Source organism: Cydia pomonella, chromosome 8 (genome assembly GCF_033807575.1).
Source record: "Cydia pomonella isolate Wapato2018A chromosome 8, ilCydPomo1, whole genome shotgun sequence".
Taxonomy (NCBI): domain Eukaryota; kingdom Metazoa; phylum Arthropoda; class Insecta; order Lepidoptera; family Tortricidae; genus Cydia; species Cydia pomonella.
Window position 1 is genome coordinate 10321334 of NC_084710.1, and position 18020 is coordinate 10339353.

General features: G+C 39.3%; 1 protein-coding gene across 1 annotated transcript in view; it reads right to left on the reverse strand.

Moving 5' to 3' along the window:
- The window catches only part of LOC133520533 (disintegrin and metalloproteinase domain-containing protein 10), an 82741-nt gene that overhangs the window by 7014 nt on the left and 57707 nt on the right, over window positions 1-18020 (reverse strand). Inside the window, exons 5-13 of the mRNA XM_061855005.1 lie at window positions 11979-12159; window positions 10980-11139; window positions 9816-9980; window positions 7159-7327; window positions 5079-5290; window positions 2925-3159; window positions 2247-2364; window positions 1699-1868; window positions 986-1248 (exon numbers count right to left, since the gene is read on the reverse strand). Of these exons, the coding sequence (XP_061710989.1) occupies window positions 986-1248; window positions 1699-1868; window positions 2247-2364; window positions 2925-3159; window positions 5079-5290; window positions 7159-7327; window positions 9816-9980; window positions 10980-11139; window positions 11979-12159 (1673 nt within the window). The remainder of the gene's footprint in view (window positions 1-985; window positions 1249-1698; window positions 1869-2246; window positions 2365-2924; window positions 3160-5078; window positions 5291-7158; window positions 7328-9815; window positions 9981-10979; window positions 11140-11978; window positions 12160-18020) is intronic.

Sequence of the window (18020 nt, forward strand, 5' to 3'; positions counted from 1 at the left end):
TTATATATTTAATATTTATAAAGCGGTTCCTGGCGAGTAAATAAAAAAAAATACATAATATAGATCTGTTAGTGATTATCTCATTTATTCGTGAGTGTTGTTCGTGTGTGACAATACAGAATAGAGCGCCGTTACTAAGTATTTCTGTTTAAAAAAAAAAGTGTTGAATGCCTAGAATGTTCGCGGCCAAACTAAAGAAAAGACCACCCTCCAAAGCTGATATTGCAGTGACAGCCATAGGTCATGCAGGGTTCAAAATTGCCAGAAAAACCCCCCATATTCGACGGATCTAGCTCCCAGCGTCTTGTGTTCTTTTCCACGGCTGAAGAGAACCACAAATTTTTGGATGAGAGTCATGAGAGCGAAGTAATGGCCGCTGTGGTGGCATTATTTAAGGGTAAGAGAAAAACTTTTTTTTTAATGAACAGAAGGTTAGAGAGACACGATGGTCTATGTGAGTAAACTTACTAAGATACTAAATTAAATTAATTAATAAACTAGAATGTCTTCTCAACAATGGCGTACAATTTATCTTTGGCCTGCGTAAATACGGTCGTATTTCTTTTTACCGTCGCAGGCTTAATTGGCTCTATGCGTCGCCGTAGATGCCTTAGAATACTCTGTACCCTATTTTATATTTTGTTTGAGCCTTCTGCTCCTGGATATTTTAAGAGTAAATTGTAATGTCTCTGGTGTTGCAGACGTCCGTAGGCTACGGTGACTGCTTACCATCAGGCGGGCCGTATGCTCGTTTGCCTCATATATCATCGAGCGGCCGACGGGGGCCGGCATGACACCGCATCTATGGAACGCAGTGTGCCATGCCCCTATGTGCGTTGAGGACCGAAATTAAGCGGCCACTTTCGGCGAGCAGGGATATCTACCTGTTCATTCACAAAGCCGTTGATTCTCTGCTTCCCTGCCGCTGCTGTTCGATTACGGCTTCCTAAATCGCGAGGTTCGAGGTCCGCCGAGGTGTACACACCTGGAAGTTATCGCAAGGCGAGCCGGGGCGGAGGCTGATGCCCTCGGCGGGCAGGTTGTAGCGCTTGGCGAAGCGGGCGGTGCTCTGGCAGGAGTCGGGCTCGGGCCCGGTCTGGCAGGCCAGCTGGCACAGCATGCGGCGGTCGGCCGTGGCCGTCACGCCGTCGCCGCGCGCCGTGGGCGCCGACGACAGGAAGCACTCCGTCATGTTCCACAGCTTGCAGATGCTGTCGCTGCACTCGCCGGACTTGCACAGTTGGGTGCCTGCAATTTTATGACTCGTAAATATTGAACATAACATTATTTGAGATGAACTTTCGACTACGTCAAGACTCGCGTGCGGCGAATGTGTTTTACGGCGAAAGCTCGCTGTCGCTCATTGCTGGCGTGCTACGTAGTCAGATGCGGAACGCGACTGACGCCTTAATAAAGCTCATTCACGACCTAGATTTTTTTTTCTTCTTCTGGCTTTTACTCCCTGCCAATTTGCACAGTAAGTGTCACCGGTGCATAGATAACAAATGACATCTTATTATTTTAGATCATGCATATCTACTGATATCACCGCTCTGGGGACACAGCAAAGCGGCCCGAACAGAACGACGCGTGACTGCCTTCGGACTATTCGGTTGCTACGCGATACGTCTGGTTGTGTTACCGTCATGTACATGCAAGGGGTTTGATTTGACACTGTTGTGTACTGGTGTACTTTACCGTTATTGCATAGAGTGCCGTTGTCCATAGCTCTCGGCTCTGGGCACATCGCAGAACGACCCGAACAGAACGACGCGTGGCTGCATTCGGTTGCCTCGCGACAAGTCTGGTTGGCGCTCGCCGTCACGAACATGCAAGTTTGTGCGTTGCAGCACGGGCCTTGTGATGGACTGTAAGAACACGAAATGTATAAGTTTGATAAGGAGTAAAAGAACATTCACAACCTACAACCATTTACAGGTAGTTTACGAGATAGAAATCCGTCCATAAATGTAATAGAAGAACGAAAATTCAGCGGTTCTAGACTATTTCTACCTCTATTTTCGCCTCTATCCTTAGATTTTCCATTGCAAAGCGCTCATGAAGACTACAGATCATCTCATTCAGGCACTCTTATATTATTGTACAATAATTGATGTAACAATAGCCCAGAGATAAATTTTTAAGGATGTTTATATTTTTTACTAAAAGAGTTTGCAATCTTTTTGATATTAAAACCCCCAAAACGCAGTAAAGTTTCGAAAGTATTGTGTTTATTGGTTGCTTGCCTGCATTGCGTCATGGCCCTCCGGGTGCAGCCGCGCGCGCTCATGTTGAGGCTGCGCTCCGTGTCGTTGATGACGCGCGGGTAGCAGCAGCGGTCTTTGCACTCGAGCTCGTCGTAACCTGGAACACACAGTTTTATTACGAGACCGTTGATGATTAGCAGGAGACGTGCTTCTTAGAAAGCTCTTGTTGAACTGTAAAGCTGATGCTTCGTAAAGCGCTCAGAGAGCTCATATTCCTATTATTTCATAATCTTACACAGTCATATTGCTGTCTTGTTCCCGCAATACGACCCTTGGCTAGCCGAGAGGCAGGTTCTCTTCCATCCATTCCATACTGCGTCGAGCATTTGATTTATATTTTTCTTAAAGCAGTCGGAGAACTTGTAGCTCTTTGACCTTTGAGTAAATATAGCAGATGCTTCGTGAGGCCCTCTGAGGTAGCGATCTGTTCTTCCATAAACTTACCACAATCGCATTTCTCTTCTAACTCTACAATCTTGGTCCCGCAGAATGATCCCTGAATAGCAGAGAAGCAGTTTCTCTTCCTCCCATCCCATACTGCGACGAGCACTTAACTGATGTTGTCCTCGGGGCAGGCGGCGAACTTGCACCTCTTTGACCGCTAGTAAATATGCTTCGTCACATGCTCTGGGGATGGACATATTTTCATAAACTTACCACAGTCGCATTGCTCTCCTAACTCCACAATCTTGTTGCCGCAGAACGATCCCTGGCTGGCCGAGAGGCAGTTCCTCTTCCTTCCATCCCGCACTGCGTCGAGCACTTGGCTGATGTTCCCCTTGGAGCAGGCAGAGAACTTGCTGTTGTTGGGCCGGTCACCGCTGGTGGCCGACGCGAACATTATGAAGTTGCCCTGCTGGCCGCCTGGTCGGCACTCCGACGGATAGTCGTGCTGAAATAAATAATAAATATTTATATTCAACTCTCAACATACAATAGTACATTTCAATGTAAGTGTGCAAAGAGTGTCATTATTTACGAGTCCCGAGATGTCTTCTAAGTCTAAAAGAGACGGGACAAGTAGATAATGTCACTTGCACACGTACATTGAACGATGTTTGTAATACATTTGAGACGTTTTTAGGGTTCCGTAGCCAAATGGCAAAAAACGGAACCCTTATAGATTCGTCATGTCCGTCTGTCTGTCCGATTCTGTCACAGCCACTTTTTTCCGAAACTATAAAAGCTATACTGTTCAAACTTGGTAAGTAGATGTATTCTATGAACCGCATTATGATGTTTACACAAAAATAGAAAAAAAACAAAAAATTTTGGGGGTTCCCCATACTTAGAACTCATCATTCGCTTGCCCTTATCCCATTCATTTGGGGTCGGCGCAGCATGTCTTTTCCTTCCATATCTTTCTGTCACCCGTCATCTCATCGTTCACTCGCGTTCGTTTCATGTCATCTCTCACACAATCCATCCACCGTTTCCTAGGTTTTCCTCTGCCGTTCCATCCCTCCACATTCATTCGTAATACCTTTCTCGGTTCCCCATACTTAGAACTGAAACTCAAAAAACCTTTTTTCATCAAACCCATACGTGTGGGGTATCTATGGATAGGTCTTTAAAAATGATATTGAGGTTTCTAGTATCATTTTTTTTCTAAACTGAATAGTTTGCGCGAGAGACACTTCCAAAGTGGTAAAAAGTGTGTCCCCCCCCCCGTAACTTCTAAAATAACAGAATGAAAAATCTAATAAAAATATATGATATACATTGCCATGCAAACTTCCACCGAAAATTAGTTCGAACGAGATCTAGTGAGTAGTTTTTTTTTAATACGTCGTAAAAATTAAAAAAAAAAAATGTTTTTTCATCAAACCCATACGTGTGGGGGATAGGTCTTCAAAAATGATATTTAGGTTTCTAATATCATTTTTTTCTAAACTGAATAGTTTGCGCGAGAGACACTTCCAAAGTGAAAAAAAGTGTGTCCCCCCCCTGTAACTTCTAAAATAACGGAATGAAAAATCAAAAAAAAATATATGATATACATTACCATGCAAACTTCCAACGAAAATTGGTTTGAACCAGATCTAGTAAGTAGTTTTTTTAATACGTCATAAATGGTACGGAACCCTTCATGGGCGAGTCCGACTCGCACTTGGCCGCTTTTTTAATAAATCACAATAAAACAAATATTGGTTACGTGAGTAATTACACTTACAGACCTTACCGCTACGAATTTTCCCTTGAACTTGAGTGATATTGTTAATTCAGCACTATACACGTTCAGCGGTTTACGTTGCAGAAATGAATCACAAAAACTCATTTCATACAAAAACACAGTTGCAATTTAAGTTGAATTATTTTGATACGACTAAATATTAAGTGAAAATACTGAAAATAACGGGCGCCGGTTTTACTTTTTAATTTTTTGTTTTTTCTGTTACCGACAGCCAACGTGGCAATGATAGTGAATGAATTGAGTATATTACATTCAGCCAATATTAAAAAATATTTTAGGGAAATATCGAAATATATAACATTTTATTTATACAAAATACAAATAAATATTTAATTTATATCGTGTAATAATATTTTTGGACGTAATAAACGTGTAATGACGAAATAAAAACATATAGATATATAAAGTTTTTGGACATCCAAACTCTTTTTAGTGTCGTATGGATTACGGTCAGAAATAAATTGCGAACGCTAAATAGCTACGTAAAGTAGCACTTTTTGAGCAACTGTATTAAAAAGACCATTTCCAATTTTAGGATCTCATATAGTTAACGAATAGGTTGATAATTACTCCAAAACTTGATTTAAATAAAGGTTATTTGTATTTGTGAAACTTACCGGCGAGCCGAAATTATGTCCGATCTCGTGAGCCAATGTCAGCTGGCTGACCTTAGGCGGCACGCGGCTGTTGTAGTTGACGAACGTGATGATGCCCGTGTTCAGCGAGCGCTTGGTGCTCTGGTACATGCCGCCTATAGTCTCCGTGTAGGTCTTGTATTTCTCGCAGATTCCACCCGACGCGCCGCTCGCGCTTGCGACCCATGCAAGGCCTGTGACAATGTTAAAAATAAATAATATATATAATAAATGTTACGAAAGACAATATTTTGATCGGCAGATTTTAGGGTTGTGGTAGCTGCCCTATCAGACCTGTTTTTAATAAAAGATCGTAACACCATATACAACTGTCTGTATATGGTAATGTGTATGGTATTTTAAACTTAAAATATTGTATTTAAAGTATGTTTGAGTTAAGTATGTAGGTATCTGATTTAGAATATTTAGATATGATGAGTAATAAGTATGAGTTAGTGGAAACGCTATCTGATATTTAAACTGCTGTGCAATTTATTTGATTTTGTTCTTCAATAACACCTAAACTACTTTTTCGCCAATATGCTTCGAAATCTTCACATTATTGTAGCAAAAATAGTCCGAGAAGTTCTTCATTATGGTAAAATTCAAATTAAAAAAAAATCAAACCATTACTGTCGTGTTTTAGCGGACGGGAAGTAATTACTGTATTGTTTTTTTACTTTTTTAAAACACGTATCTACTAAGAAAAACGCAAACAGCCCATTATTATAACGGGCTTAACTATTTCTGAAGCTGTGTACATAGATTATTTATACAAAACGTATTCATAAAAAGTATTTATTAAACAAAGTAACAAGGACATAATGAACAAACTTATAAAATTAAAAGTTTAACTAACTCAGCTGTCAGTCGAATTTGAAAGTCGGCAGAGGACACCGAAAATTTCGATTCAAAGAAGATTTAAGATAGATTTGACACCTAAAGTTAATCGGTCGTATAAAGAGACTCGCTCGAGATGCCGTTGTCTGCAGATTGCCTCGTTGAAATATAACTCAGGCGTCTGAGGGAATTCTTTTGAGATTCGAATAAAAATATTTATCTGGCGAAAACGAGCCGTAAATCCTTATACTTAAAGTAAATAAATCAGACAAGGGCGACAAAATTGCGAACATACGAAGCTTGCGAATAAACGTTCGTGGGCGGACGGGTTTGTCCTGATAAAAGGCAAGTACCCAGACGTGGCTAAATGTTTCGTTGATATTTAAAACAAAACTGGTGATACGTTGTTCCAAGTACACTACGGACTATTTTTTTATATTACACTCTTCGTGACACAAGACATGTAGGTATCTACTCACTAACGCAAACGACCTTGACTCTTAAGGAAAAAATAGTAAATAAAGGAAACAAAAACTGCTTTAGGTTTTTGCTTAATTTTTTCCACACATGTTTTACTAGAGGCCTGTCGATTGCTAAAAGGTGAAATTATCTTGCAGTTTGAGTCATGAAGGTCAATTTAACAAGATAATTGGAAACAGAAACAATGATGCGTTGTTTGTGTCTGGAGTTCTGAGTAACATGATTCATTCTTGAATATAATAATGTCGCAGCTACATAGGTGCATAATCTTTCCGCCTGGTAATGGTGCTTTCTTTGAAAGTGATATTCATAATGCTCAATGACAGCAGTCGATATCTTACAAAAGAAAATTTACTAAAGACGTTTAATTTAGCGAGGAAGATGATGATGAACAGTACCGTATTGTATATGGTCATATCTATGACAATTATTTCATGTTCGAGTTTCATATTTGTGTTTGGCCGAACTTCAAATATAGGTACTTTATAGTAGGGATAAACTGAGGTGACTTTTCGAGCTTAAACCTTAATCTGTTAAAAAAAGCCGTTCTCACTTTTAAGCAGTGCGGTTGGCTGCCGAACCGAGCCGTCTGGCTTCCTTTCTGACTCAGAAACAACTAGACCATTTAAAAAATAATTTAACCGCCTTATCTATAGGACTGGAAGTTGAATACGTCAATTTTGTTGAAGCAGAACTAATTAGATTCACTGCTATGGTGGAGTGTTCAGTAACACGTGATTACCTAGAGTGCCTCCGGTGAAGTCCCGGTAGGTGAACACGTAGGCGAGGCAGAAGTCCTCGTGGTTGGCGAGCGAGTGCAGGTTCAGGAAGTTGGACACGTCGATGTTCTCGAGGCAGAATTGGTTCGTCTCGCTGGTGCCGTAGTGGTGGTTGCATTCGGAGTCATCGATCTGTACAAGAACAGTTTTTTCTCACACGGACTGGTAATTAAATTTAGAATGTCAAGACAGTAATAGTAAACAGAATGATACTAAAAATATACAAATGGTGATAAAAAGTACTCAAATGGCCAGGGATCGGTCTTCTTTCTTTATCCAATCCTCTTTACCAGCCACAAAGTCTCAAAATATAATTTCAATATTCTCATAGATCAAAGCATCGACTTATTAGGTTGACTCAACAAAAGCACGGACATTTTACAAATCTTTGCATAATACTAAAATACTTGTAACTGACAGAGGGATCAAGTTCGTCCACTTTAATAATGGTAAATTGGAGCACTTTACTAAATTGAATTCGGGTGAAATATTTTGGTCCATCTCATTTACCGTTATTACAGAAAAAGACAAATACAATTACAAAAGCGAGTACAATCTTAAATAAGGCATTAAACTAAACGGGGAGCGCGATGCACGACCATTTCTCACGCGAGAATGGGTTGTAAGTCGTAATACTGAACCGTGTCACCCGGCGACTCTTGTAATACGTGCACTTTACTCCACTAGATTATAAGACCGAGATTGGCAATATAGTCGAAATATAGCGTGAGGGTAGAAGCGGTACTATAGTAGTAATAAAAGTTTAAGTGATTGGGGAGATTAGTTAATGTAATAGAAGTTGAAGAGTTAAAGTGGGGTAACGTTTAGTTTTTTTAGAACAGCGCGTTGTTACCGGTAAATGTGGAATATAATTAAAATTCGTATTCTGCATCGGATATTGTATACTCGTATGTAGAGGGATAGTTTTAATTGCTTTAGGTATTAGGACCGTATACCAAACTCTGAAGTTCTGCGTCGCTCCGGGATGTACGGCATGGAGGCGCTATTGATGCAGCGTCAGCTCAGATGGTGTGGGCATGTTTTCCGAATGGACGATCGCCGCTTGCCTAAAGCTATATTCTACTCAGAATTAGCAGAGGGAAAGCGGAAGCACGGCGGTCAACACCTTCGATATAAGGACGTGCTAAAGCGCCACCTAAAGGCGTGTGCGATCGATAATGCACGTTGGGAGGAGCTCGCTGCGAAACGGTCATCTTGGCGATCTACCATCTTCGAATCTACCAAGTCGTTTGAGGAAAACCGCCTCGCTACATTAGACGTAAAACGCCAACTACGCAAGGATATACCTAAGCCCTCCTATGTGTATACATACAACGCGGCCGGTCAACTATACTGTTGTGAATGTGAAAGGGTGTTTAAGAGCAAGTTTGGCCTGGCCAGCCACATAAGAGCTCATGAGAGGAAAAACCCTTGATTGCTGAGGTCGCCGTCATCGAAATCGATGTGGAGGACTATATATATTAGTATTACGCATTAAATGTTAATTTCCTCGTATGTTATATCTACTGGTTTGTGGAAGCACATGACAACTTTGGCAGCCGTATCACACACGAAAGATCACATATTAACATTAATATAAATAGATAACGATTCTTTTAAATACGTTAACGCATCATATTCATATTCTGTCCCAAAATGTAGCATATTCGCTACCACTCCCGACTTCATATGCGTAATGGATTTCGTGATAAAAATTGTGTACTTTTTAGGGAATATAAATTATACCTCCATGCCAATTTATGTGTGAAGAGGTAACAGGTGGACAAGAGCTACATTCGTGATTCGCGTTTATAATATTATAAGGAATAGCGTGCCAAAAGCAAAATAGCCGACGCCACATTTACTGAATGTCGAGAAATTCACTGACAGGACACTGCGATACACGGGTAAATGAAGATGATGAAGTAACGACATGAAGTAAATGAAGTAGTGCCGTCACTATCTTGACGTGTTCCCAAAACATCAGTCTAACACTGCCATTAGCAGATCTGCATAGAATCTACGACGCCCTTAACTGTAGCGAGACTGGTGGCAGATCTTAGCGAGGCCCTTGTATTTTTACAGCACTGCACTGCAGAAGCACTGCAGTGCATCTGGCTCGTGTGCCGATGCTAGGGCGGACGACTTTTATGCCATTAGGCGAAAAAGAATAGCCTCATTGCTGAAACGAGTGCGCGGCAGTGGCAACAGCATGCTGAGGTGTTTGGCCGAGCGTCTTGACAGCCCGCTAATTAAATATTGGGTTGCTCTTACGATAGGGAGGGACAAGTAGCCCTAAAAGTCGGATTATTTTGTAAGTATATTAATGTTCTTTTGTTTATTGTCTTTAATTCTAGTTTTTTGATTTTTTCTTTTTTTTTACATTGTTTTTCTTTGTGTACACTGACCCTTAGGTTATTAAGATACATTCTACTAACACATCTAAGGATTATGTTGGTCCGTAAATAATTTAATTTTATTATTATTTATTTACCAAGAAAAAAAAAATCTGCGCGAGTTGTTGTGCGAGGTCGTTTCAGGAGACTGTCCCGGCCACCCCCTAAATCCACCGCTGCATGGAATAAAGAACAGGAAAACGTAAAAGGATAAAAAAATATACCTTTATTCGCTGCACTTCAAACTGTATGTTCCTGTGTTCCATATGTCCGTCGAAGCGCGTGCTCTTGTAGATGTAGTTGACGGCGGTCACGTGGTGCGCGATCAGCGAGAGCAGCTCCTCGCGCGTCTTCATGTCCACTTCAGCTTTCTTGCTGGGGTCTCGGTGCTATAAAATAAAGGAAAATTTACATGTTAACAATGTATGACGACTTGCGAAATGCACTTGAAATTAGGCGGATATGATATTGGATGCGGATATGCTTTGGTGTGCGAGCAGGACATCGCTGCATGACATAAATATTTACAGGAAAATTACGCAAAATTACTTGTTTACACTTGCGGTCGTCGATTTCAGTGCAAAACACTGGACAAGGCAATTAAAAGACTTGTACCATCCGATAACTACGGTTTGTTTAAAACGATTCTTCTTGAATTTGTGCAGTAAGCATACAGTAGGTAAGATACCATATCAGTGGTTTCCGCTTTATTTAACATAAAAATAAAATAATCATTAAAGCGCATATTTGGACTTTGAATGCATTTTTCCCAGACACATATTTTCCCGTTGCTGAACATTTCACAGGTTAAATGCAATTTTTGAAATCTCGTCACAATGTTACCAATTTGTTTTCCATTGTTTTTCATACTTGACAACTCTTTGAAACCCTAGTCTAAAGCATTAGCCTACATTGCTCCCGTAATATGCCATCTACTGAGCATGTTAGTAGATTCAAATGTCAACATTTCTTCTGACTGGGCTATTGTTGCCCTTTGGCTGACGAGATCAAACAACAACAACAAACAACAAATAGTCGATCCACCCGTTTATAGAGGTTTGTCTGGCTAAACGTGCAACATCGATTGCATGAAAGAAAAGACACTTACCTACCACTATAGTTGTGCCGTTCTCGAGAACGTTCTCCATTTACTATGGGGAATGTTCTCGCGCGAGAACGTACACTCGCCTGTTGCTATCTCTATTGCACGCGCATAATTATATTGCTGTCCCGCGCATGATGCCGGCTATCAATGCCACTTGCCAGCGTGACAACAATATATTAAGGCACGTGCAATAAAGATAACAACAGGCGGATTAATGTATGAAAATCTTTGTGTAAGCGTCGTTTATTTACCTATTCCTATAATTATTGATAACAGTACTTACATCAGGAAATCCTTCCCTGACGTGCCGCCATATGAGCGGATCCGTCTGTATATAGAGCGAGCAGCTGGTCCGGTTCGCCTCCTTGGCCGCCCGCCGCGACCGCGAGTGACCGCTGTTCGCCGCCCGCGAGTACTTGTCGTGGTACTGCATGTCCCAGAACCTGAACATGGATATCAGTTGAATGGCAATTAATGACTACAATGAAATAAAGAATAAACTATATTGCAAAGAGTGCAAAGACAAAGTACATCAACGAGTGTTGTTATTAGTACAAACTATTCAATGCGATACTTGTCTATTGTGAGAGGACAATGTCACAGTCCAAATCGGACGTCCGAAGCGTTTTCAAGTCAGCAAATTTAAAAAATATTCACAACCAGAAAATAAAAATTAAGTTTTCGAGCCGGGTGTATGTAATTCTGTAGTTTGCATATTTTTTGAGACGCTTTAAATGGTTATTCGGATTGTATGAGAGGTCGATACTGTCGATAGAGATAATCTTCTAATCAATAGTTTGGATAGTTAAAATCAGTTGTATCTAACTTCTTAGAAAAAGCCAAAAAGAACTTCTTCAGTTATTGTGAAATTTCAGTGGATGATAGACACTACAGAGCGTGTGTGACAGAATTTATCTTGACTACACACGAAGTCAACGATGTATAAAATTAACTCATTGCGTTTAGCATAATCCTCCTGATGACTAATATGTTGCTACGAGGGTAGCTAGTTCCCGGTCTAATTAGCAAATTATGAATAATTAGTAAGTAAATGAGCTTGGCGAATTGAGCTCTGCTATCTGTCAGTTAATGTAGGCTTTAACGGGAGTAAACCAAATTTCTCTGCTTATTTACTCTGATTTGACGGGTTTGGCTTTGCATTATACGCAGGTTGTGAAACATCACGTCGAAGCAAGTCGATATTGTAAACTTTTGTGAGTATAATCTAAAATGTCTACTAATGATTAGTTTCGTGTTGCTGATATTACCAGGCTTGCATTACCTAGGGTTATCATCCCTCAAGCTGTTAGGATGTGGCGGGGGCGAAGACGGTATATGGTGCGGATAGGGGTTGGCTGACGGCGCAGGCGGCGACGGTGAGACATCGTCCTCTACGCCAGAGTTTTGGATGCGCTCCATCCACTGCACCACCTCGTCTGTGATTCCGCAGCCGCCCACGTGACCTGTACGATATAACAGAACATAAATGACTGGTACAAGTAGTAAACCGGTAAATTCTGAGATTAAAGCTTCCAAGACCAAGCAAGAGACTTCGTTTGAATAGTTGTTCAATGGGCCTAGTCTAGATACTATACATAGAATAAATAGGTAGATCTACATAATAATGACAACATTAAACTGAAGTTTTGGTTATGAATACAAATAAGTTCTCACTTTTTCTACTCTGATTAAAATATTTTCATAACAAAAAAGAATTGTGCATGCTAGACGTAGTTTTACCAATCCGCATTGAACTGAGTATTTATAAAGAGTTATGAATAAAATGATCGAAATTTATATGCGCCGTGCGCCGTTGTTGACAAAAGCTTGTTAATTAATACCCGAGTGTCATTGTGCTCTTTAGTGTAGGTTTAAACAATAGCAAATAAACGCAGTCACGTATGTGATCGCGACACAATGAAGCGATATACTCGTAGTTGGGAACTCGATATACTCGTACTGGCGTACCCTTATGGCATCCTGTGTTACCGTCGGGTTCGGCACTAGATGAATATTCGTGATCAGTTAATGAGGAACACGACCAAATGGATGGATGAAAAGGATTCACGATTCAATTCAGATTAGAATGAAAGCAACGAAGAAACATGCAGTTGATGAGGGTCTTGGTAATGTTTTAGTTGAAAGTTCATGGATTCGATACTGTATCGTTTAAATCAATAGCGAAAAGCAAAAGAATGTCAGAATAATGTCATTATACACAGTACACACATAGAATAATAATATTTCAAGCCCTGTGGATTAGTATAGGATAAACTTCGAGGTTCATAAATCTACATATCTAATACCTCTTGAATAAGTAAACAACTTCGAAATGTAATAAATATACGTCGAACTTTTAAAAGACATATTTCCAATAGGGCCAAGGTTCGAATCTTATACGAGACGATTTTAAATTATTCATAACAAATTTCAAGTTAGCGGGCAAAGTTACACAGCTAGGAGGAAAGAAAAATAAAGAGGATACCGCGTCGTAGCGAAATAAGTAGCGGGACACTGACATGGAAGTCTTTTGTACGGATACGAGAAATTTCTCGGATTTATTAAATAAGTTTCCGCTCGAAATTATAATGGCTGAAACTTTACTGTTCATGTATCGCACCTTGTTTACTTTTCGCTAAATTCTCAAATATTCAATTATTCATCTGTCACGTTACGTACGTACGTATTTTTTTATTTACTGCAATCGTTTTCGTCAAAACTCGTGCCTATGCCAATACTTGGTATTAGTTGCCAACGCGGACCCCATGAATCGTGGCAAAAAGCTATGACAACGCTAGGAAGGAAGTGTAGTTAGGATTTTGAACTCCAAATGATTACGAAAAACCTTAAGTATCTTCATCAGTTAAGAAAAAAAATAGCTCAAAGTAGTTCTAGTCCTTTTAGAACAAATCAGAAAAATAAGTGAGTAAGGTTGCCAGAGCTCAACGAGGGTGCGGAGTGTTGGGGTCGGCAACGCGCATAAAACTCCTCTGGAGTGGGCGTCCATATGCTACGGAGACTGCTTACCATCAGGCGGGACGTATGCTTGTTTGCCACCAACGTAGTATAAAAAAAACTGACTCGTGGCGGCACGAAAAAGCACAATACGAAACGGCTGGCAAGATTTTGAAATTAAAAATGTTGAATAGGTATGTAGTGGAGGTATTTTTCAGTCGGTGTGTCGTGTAAGCGCGCATTGGCGTTTACATCCGGCGCGTTGCATTTTAACGAAGCCTGCAGGCCGTGAACTCCCATTGCTTAACTCGTCCAATTCTCAGATAAACCAGTGTGACTGTGATCTAGGGATCTGTAACAAGTACGCGTAATCGGAAAGTATGGTTATACTGGATAGCCTGAGTTACCTAAGTGATTGGAATATGATTTCAGGCTGGCGGGATGGCGGAAATTACCGAGCGTACATCTCAGAACTTATTCTGGAATGTGCATTTGACGTATCAAAATGATATCAAAACGAGTTGTCGCTTACTCCTGAGAGCTTTACGGCCTTTACTTGTGTGCAAGTGCGATGCACTGAAATTGATATTGAATTGATATGGCATTGGCATTGTATCTTGGTTTCCGAATCTCTAGCCACGCTAATGCCTCCGCTTCATTCAGATCCCATATTTGAGGGTATCTGAGGATCTGCCGTCAGTTCCCAGCCATTAATGTCTCCAACTACAATGGACATTAAATTTTGGCCATTCGCAGAAGCGTTATCGTTGGTATCAATGTTTCTATTGATTTAAGGACCAGTGGCGGCGTGTCACAAATATTCGCAGGGAACCCGGAGCTAATTTTGCTTTGCTTTTCTCAATGAACCGATCGTGAAAGTACTCAAGGGCTTAAATTAGACAAGCCGGTGGGAATCGAGTTCTTTGAATGATCCGCCACATAAGGACCACATTTTGTTTGAGTTCTAAGTTAGTTGACTAACTCTTAGCTTATTAGAGAATCGAATAGTAAATTCTTCAAAACTTTGTTAAAAAGCAGAGCATTGAAAGATACCACATAGTGTTCATCTTATAATGTATTGAAAACGTAAATAATGTATTGAAGTAATAATTGTTTATACTTATTTATCAGATTACAACAAAAACACAGGTAGTATAGTGCCAATTAACATAATATTCATATCTAAAGAAAGTAAGAATATGTATATATTCAGTGGTAAAAAAAAAAGTAAGTATATTCAAAAATATAGTAGGTATTTTCTTAAATTTCTAATCCGCAAAATATTAAGCGGATATTGAATACTTAAGGAAGAAATTGAGGATCGCATTAACACTCGTAAATAGTAGTGGCCTGGCCTTTTCTCGAAAAGTCTTCTAGAAATTGATTTTTGCTTATCTCGTCTCAGATATGGGTATATTTGGTATTGATGTTACAGTTTGTTATATATTTGTGATCTCACAAAGCCCTTTCATTTGGTACCCCACATGCTATGTTTAAAAGAAAAAAAAAAGTTTACCTCGACCATTTTCGCGCTTGTCATCTCAGACGAGTATATTTGTGCGAAGGACATTGTACTGAATGTATTAATATCATATTATATAACATGAATGAAAAGTAACCTAAAACTTGTTCCGCCGCTTACTATAAATACTTATACAGAATTATACAGGCAAGCTCTATAATTTTATCCATACAATGTTCAGGTGATTAAAACCTTATTGGAGTTAATACCTTGATTACAGAAAGGGCAACACGAAACCAATTTGATTGCCATTCGAGACCTTTCCCAATCATCATAAAATACGTTTTAACGCGAAAAACCCATTTTATAAGGATGTACCTGTACAATGAGTACCTATACGAGTTGTAAATGTGCAATTAAATTTACTATGAATCATTTCAGATATTACAGAGTTCCAGATATAAATGAAGGGTTAACTGAACATGAATTTGTGAACATCATAACGAAAGGGCGATGAACGACAAGTTTTAACAAGGGCTTTATGAAATATTGCTTTAATTATCAACTTGTTAGTACCTTGAATAACTTTGCTTTTGATTTTCGGAAGGACTGTACCATTTCTCGTTCATAAAATCGTTAGAATAGTTCTAGAGAAAATGTTTGGATATACTTGTCAGGAAAACTTATGACTTGGCTTTTTATAGTACCTAAGTTAATTTACGTGTTTTTTTTTTTCATTTTAATTGATCAATATTAAATTACCCACATATTATCTTCAAGTTTAAAAGTACTTACTATTGAAATGGAACAATACCTGTATTAAATTAATTTTTAACAAGCAGAAACGTCTGCGAACGGTTTAATAGCTTAGAATAAATTTAAAAGTGGAAAAATTACTGTCTTGGGTGAGACTTGAACTCACGGCCTCTAGATCGATACTCCAGCGATCTGCCATCTGAGCCACCAAGACCTCATCCAAAGGCAGCAAATTTTTCCACCCTATGGGTCTAGGGGACCCTAGCGACATCTACCGTAAGAACGTTACACTTCTTAGACGGCTACCGGAGGTCCAAGTCATATTGGAAATTGACCAGTAACGATGTGCTAAAATAAAAAAGCGGCCAAGTGCGAGTCGGACTCGCCCATGAAGGGTTCCGTACCATTTATGACGTATTAAAAAAAAACTACTTACTAGATCTGGTTCAAACCAATTTTCGGTGGAAGTTTGCATGGTAATGTATATCATATATTTTTTTTAGATTTTTCATTCTGTTATTTTAGAAGTTACAGGGGGGGGGGGGGGGACACACATTTTTTCACTTTGGAAGTGTCTTTCGCGCAAACTATTCAGTTTAGAAAAAAATTATATTAGAAACCTCAATATCATTTTTAAAGACCTATCCATAGATATCCCACACGTATGGGTTTGATGAAAAAAGATTTTTTGAGTTTCAGTTCTAAGTATGGGGAACCCTCAAAATTTATTGTTTTTTTTTCTATTTTGTAAACTTATTATTGTAAACATCATAATGCGGTTCATAGAATACATCTACTTACCAAGTTTGAACAGTATAGCTTTTATAGTTTCGGAAAAAAGTGGCTGTGACAGAATCGGACAGACAGACGGACATGACGAATCTATAAGGGTTCCGTTTTTTGCCATTTGGCTATGGAACCCTAAAAATCAAGAAAGAAACTAGACTGATTTTTATAGATTTTATGCAAAAAGAGCCCTCTTCCAAAACTAGTAAGACCACATACAACCATATAGGTACACGATGCTTATGATGAACCGAATGATTTTAACCACGCATTTTTGAGGTCAAAATCAAAAGAAGGAAAAAGTTTAGTTTAGGTCGATTTCGCCAAAAAAATTGTTTTGTTTTTTTTTTTAGATTTTTTGAATGTATTTGTACAAAAAAAAATACTACTAATTGCAGGTAACTGTTACTTAAAGTGAATGTTCATTTTTTTTCGTAAAACCTAGTTTTTGCAAAGTGTCAGTTGTCACTTTTTGATATCTATCAATAAGGATATTTAGACTACGTCCCGAAGTGGCTACATCGAAATCAAAAAGGCGTTTTTAGTAACAATCAAAAGATGTTTTTTTGTTTTTATTGGATTAACTCTGAAACTAGGCGAATTCCATAAAAGTTTAAAGGACATTTTAGTCTTTAAATATGATCAGGACTGTCAAAAATTTTCGGGTTCCTCGTGAGCACCGTGTAGAACTTTTAATACCACACACGAGAAATATTCCTTTTAGAAATATTCCAGGAATCATTCAATCTTGCGGTGAAGGCATACTGGGAATACACCAAGAAATCTTCGAGTAGGCAGGAAATTATGTAACAACCGCCAATATTTGTTAATATAACATATACGTTTCATTCCATATTTGTTCTCAGAACTGTTGCTAGCGTGATTATGTCGACCATTTTCATGTGTTTACGATACCTGCATGTCGTGAGTAAATTATTAATTAAGTAAATTTAAAATACGTGCTTTAGTCGTTTTGTAAGGAGTACGATTAAACTATGTATTTATTTACAATGTGATTTTTAGTACATCTTAAGCCAGTAGGCACATTCATGCCACTGCAAACAGACAAAACGTGTAAAACAACATTTCATCGAAGACAACTGAAATGGACCAGTCCGGGCCGTTAAGAACGCCAATACTTATTTCCGACGTTGCTGCGCTGAAGCCAGAAGGCGAGTGTCTACACTCCAGGAGTGATATTCGAACATCTTATCGAGTCGAACGCATAGAAGAACCATTACAAGATGTCGAGGGCATGTTACGCAGGTTCCCTTTAAAACTAGATACGTACGCGCCCGCGCAAATAAACGGAATACATGACACGCTTATTCCAATAACTAACCAGGCGCAGATAAGTCACTGGTT